Raw genomic sequence first — 4,958 nt, forward strand, 5'->3', positions numbered from 1 at the left:
TCATCCAAATGAACATATATTGTCCATACCTTTTACCTTTTCATTTTCATCCAGATGTAACTCAGCTGTCAGATTAGACAGGCAGAAAGCTGTACAGTCTGATTGTAAAGAGGGTAGTGAACAAATACAAGAGCCAGTCATCACTTGCAGACCACGCTGACTACAGAGTAAACTCGCCGTGCCTTTTTGGCTGACATCACACTAATTGCAGTTTACTCAAGACAGAGCGAGTCAGAGACAGGCAGGGTAGAGTGCAGACGGTAAACTCGTAGCAGTAAAGCAGAGCATCTGGAATTTTCACATCTGGACATTCTCAGGAAATATGACTCTTCAGCCAACAAGGTATAATGTTTTATATTTGAATTATTTCCTTTTGTTCTTTGAAGAGTTAGAAATCGTAGTAACACATTGTTTTACAGTTTGTCAGAAATTATTGTTTGTTCAAAATTAGTTGACTTGTAAAAGTAATTCTAATTTAAATTATTTATTGTAAGATACAATATGTTTTATTATAATCATATGTAGTTATTGAAATTCATATAGATGGAAAACTAGATCCTTTTGCTCCTCATAGAGATGTGTCTTTGATGTTTTAACTTAATCTCAGTAAACTTTCACACATTTTAAATCACATCCTTTTTCCCTTTTCTGACTATTTCAGTTTCTGACTGTGACAGCTTCTTTTAAAAATGCCAAACTTGTATTCACTAGAAAGCACAAATTGCAACAGGAACTTCTGCAATCTTGCATAAAATCATGAAACTAAAGCATTCTTTACTCAGCAGCAGAAACAGTACATTTATTGTTTTTGAACTGCCTTTCATGTAATTAAATGGGTAAATCTTAGCAATGCTTTGATGGTAAATAGAACAGAGTACTGAATCTGATGGTTAATGTCTGATATTGTTCAGACACACAAACAGATGCACACATACACAAGAGGATAATTTAGCAGATAGAGTTGCTCATTACTGTAATATGGCAATTACTATTCTGCAGGAAACAGGTAAAATAATTACATGTGCTGTCTGACTGGTGATTACAATTTATGGCTGCAGAGGAGGAAGCAGTTGTTTCGATTACTGCGATACACACAGAAGATTAAGACAATATCAAAGTCAAAGTCACAGTTTCTTTATTTGTTATACACACCACACGTGGGACATGTGGTGGAATGAAATTGTGTAAACAGGGTCCCAGTTACATCCAACAAAAATATAAAATGTAAAAGAAAAACAGTAATAAAATCGAAGATATGAACTAAGAAAAATGTTAAACTAAAAATACGCTAAGCACTTGTAGTACAAAAACAATACGTTGAACAGCAGCACGAACAGTCTGTGTGAGCAGATGAGTATGAATGAAGACAGCAGTGGGAAATAAAATATCCTGGCGTATGCTCAATAATCCAAATAGAAAAATCTAACAGGTCCTCTGGACGGATTAAAAAAAAAAATGTTGAAATGCTTCATCTTTTATCCAAAAGACTTCTTCAGTCTGAGGAGCTGCAATAAACTCAGTCTTATAAATAGCACCTTCTCATGGTGGATCAACCAGATTGTTGTTGACATCCAGAACTAACTGTTCACTTGATAAAGGAGGACCATCAGCCTAACAATTGGCCGTTAGTGATCTGATGGCCGCTTGCTATTCACAGAGTGCTGAGTGATACTAGCAATCACAGCACTGTAATAGGGGGACAGTTGAACCCGGAGGCCTCCACCCCTGTTTAATGATGGACGATTTCTTTTCACAAAATGGCTTCCGTCACTTCTCTCAAACATCGTTCCTCTCAATCAAGGATGTGAACATCTTCATTCCTGAAAGAGTGACCGCTGGCCTGGAGATGAGTGTAGACCACAGAGTCCTGGACTGATAGAGAGGAACGCTGGCTTGAGAGAGAATTGAAGGAGGCCATCTTTGTGAAGAAAAACTTGTCCATCTTTAAACGGGATGGAGGCCTCCATGTCCAATTTTCCAATTTTGGTCCTCCTTGATCATGTGAACAGCTGGTTCTGGGTGTCAACAACAAACTGGTAGATCCAGTATGAGAAGGTGCTATTTTTAAGACTGAGTTTGTTGCAGCTCCTCAGACTGAAGAAGTCTTTTGGATAAAAGATGAAACCGTTATTATTATTATTATTATTATTATTATTATTTTAAATCCGTTCAGACGACCTGATTTAACTTTATTAAACTATTAGGAACTTTTGAAACTCTTGTTTCTTTATATCTCTTCTGGTAGTGCCTTGATAAACTCTGCTGATCTAAATGTTCGGTCATGTTTTATGGTAGCTTAAAACAGGAGTAAACATGGACAAACTGTGGAAATGTTCCAGTTGAACAAGTCATGGGATGAACCAATATTAAACATTTCCACAACAGGCAGAGATGAGAGAGAAAGAAAAAAAAAAACCTCCCAAAATAAATCATGTGGGTAGACAATTTATTTGGAAATGTTTATAACGTGTCTGGAAGAAGTTGAATATTTACTACAATTGTGTTTTTAGTATGGATTTTCTTATGGACATTTTTAATAAACTAAATAAAAAAAAACAAAAAAACATTATTTTTAATGTTTTAAGATTGTTCACTTGTTTCTTTTTTTTTTTTTGTCTAATAAATTTTCCTTCTTCACAGCATCCCTGGCTTCAACACCACTGCACTAGATAAAGAACACAATGACACCAGCAAGTTTTACTGTCCAGAAACAGAGGCCTGGGAATCGTTCTACACCAGTCAGCCTGTGTATATCCTGATCATCAGTGTGCTGGGAATTATATTGAACCTCTTTGTCCTGATAGTTTTCTGCCTCCATAAGAAGCCCTGTACAGTAGCTGAGATCTATCTGAGCAATCTGGCTGCAGCTGATCTTATCCTGGTGTCCTGTTTGCCTTTCTGGGCAGTCAACATCTCCAATAACTTTGACTGGCCGTTTGGACTATTCATGTGCAAAATTGTCAACGTGGGCATTAAATTAAACGTCTACTCCAGCATCTATTTCCTTGTTTTAGTTGGCATAGATCGATACCTAGCACTGGTGCATGCTTTATCGCATGGAAGAATGCGCAGACCAAAGTATGCCAAACTAGGCTGTCTGCTGACGTGGGGGGTTGGCTTGCTGCTGAGCATACCCACGTTCATATTTAGAGAAGTGAAACATTTCTCTGAGTATGGTGTTCATGCATGCATTCTGGAATATCCAAGCAAAACTGCTGAGCTGATTTTTGATGGGATGTTGCTGGTTTTTAACTTCATCATTCCTTTTTCAATCATCTCTTTTTGTACAGTGAAGATCATTCAAGCTTTAAAAAGCCAAGGATTAGAGAGGTTCAATGCTGAGAAAACGGAGCAGAAGGCCACAGTCTTGATACTGGCGGTCCTCCTGGCCTTCCTCATATGTTGGGTGCCATTCCACCTCGTCACCATTTTGGATATGCTGTTACGAGCTGAGGTCCTCATAGGGTGTCACCTCTCATCTGCATTAGATATCTGCAACCAGCTCTTCACCTACTTGGGATTTTTCAACAGCGTGCTCAACCCAATCCTGTATGTTATTGTTGGAAAGAACTTCAGAAGAAAAGTCCAAGAATTCATGAAGCAGTGGAATATTAAGAGAACGATGACCTCTGAGTCCACACGCTCAAACTTGTCTTCTACTCTCAAAACATTGGTGTAAAGCATCGGGCAGAGTTGAACATTTCGTTCTAAAATGAATTGTAAATATTTGTACTGTAATTATGTAGCCCTAAAAATATCAAAAAAGCAATTAAAATATTATCTAAATAACCTAACAAAGTTAAGTCAGGTCCTCTGGACAGATAAAACAAACAAACTCAGTCTTATAAACAGCACCTTCTCAAAGTGGATCAACCAGTTTGATGATGACATCCAAAACCAGTTGATCACATGATAAAGATTCAGCCTAGCAACCGATCGTTAGTGCCCTGATGGTCAATCGCTGGTCAAAGAGAGCTGAGTGATACTAGCAATAACAACATTGTAAGTATTGTAAGATATTGCTAGAATCACTCAGCCCTCTGTGAATAGCAAGCGGCCAGCAGGGCACTAACAATCGGTCTTCAGGCTGATGGTCCTCCTTGATCATGTGAACAACTAGTTTTGGACTGTCACCATCACACTATGGCACACGTGTCAAACTCAAGGCCCAGGGCCCAACTGTGACCCTCGTTGACATCTTATCTGGTGCTCAAGATGTTTTTTTTAATGTAAAATACTTCTCTTTAATTTATTTCAGTAATCTTTGATTATGATGTCAAAAGCACAACAGAGAACATCAAATGAGACCAATCAAATTCTTGTTGAGGAACCTGTGACCAAGAAAAGATGTTGGGTATCTGATTTGAGTTAATGTAGATTCTGAAATTGGCCCTTAGTTTGAAAAATATTTTAATGTTGGCCCCCTTTTGTGAGTGAGTTTGACACCCCTGCACTATGAGAAAGTGTCATTTATAAGATGAGTTTGTTGTAGCTCCTCAGACTGAAGAAGACTTTTGGATAAAAGACAAAACTTTTCAACAATTTATTTTTCCCCGTCCAGAGGACCTGACTTAACTTTGTTAGATTTTTCTACCTGGATTATTGAGCATTGTTGAGCATGCAACAGGACAATATCTTAAAAAAAAAAAAACATTTCTCACTATTTAATTAAGTTTTATTTTGTGGTTCTGTAAATTATGTACGGTTTATGTTATGTCCAAGTGAAGTTACTTTATTTATTTTAACATATTGCAAAATATAATTTTTCTTTCATTAAATGGAAATGTTAATCAGTGCTTGTGATAAAATGACTGAGTCAAGCTTTGGGAAACATCAGCGTTGTAAATGTGTTCATGTGACGTAATCATATATAGTTGTTAAATTATATCTGTAAATGAACCTTTCTTGAAAGAGTTTTGATTTATATACATGTAAATAAATGTTTGTTCATGACAAGC

The 4,958-nt window shown here is 37.1% G+C and overlaps 1 protein-coding gene across 1 annotated transcript; it reads left to right on the top strand.

Annotated features, from left to right (window-relative positions):
- Positions 1 to 234: 234 nt before the first annotated feature.
- Positions 235 to 3,679, top strand: LOC119427357 (B2 bradykinin receptor). The gene is made up of 2 exons (XM_037694959.1): positions 235 to 342; positions 2,641 to 3,679. The coding sequence occupies exons 1-2, from the start codon at positions 323 to 325 to the stop codon at positions 3,677 to 3,679; spliced, it is 1,059 nt and encodes a 352-aa protein (XP_037550887.1). The 5' UTR covers positions 235 to 322.
- Positions 3,680 to 4,958: the final 1,279 nt, after the last annotated feature.

The sequence above is a fragment of the Nematolebias whitei genome, chromosome 21 (genome assembly GCF_014905685.2).
Source record: "Nematolebias whitei isolate Nwh7 chromosome 21, NemWhi1, whole genome shotgun sequence".
NCBI lineage: Eukaryota > Metazoa > Chordata > Actinopteri > Cyprinodontiformes > Rivulidae > Nematolebias > Nematolebias whitei.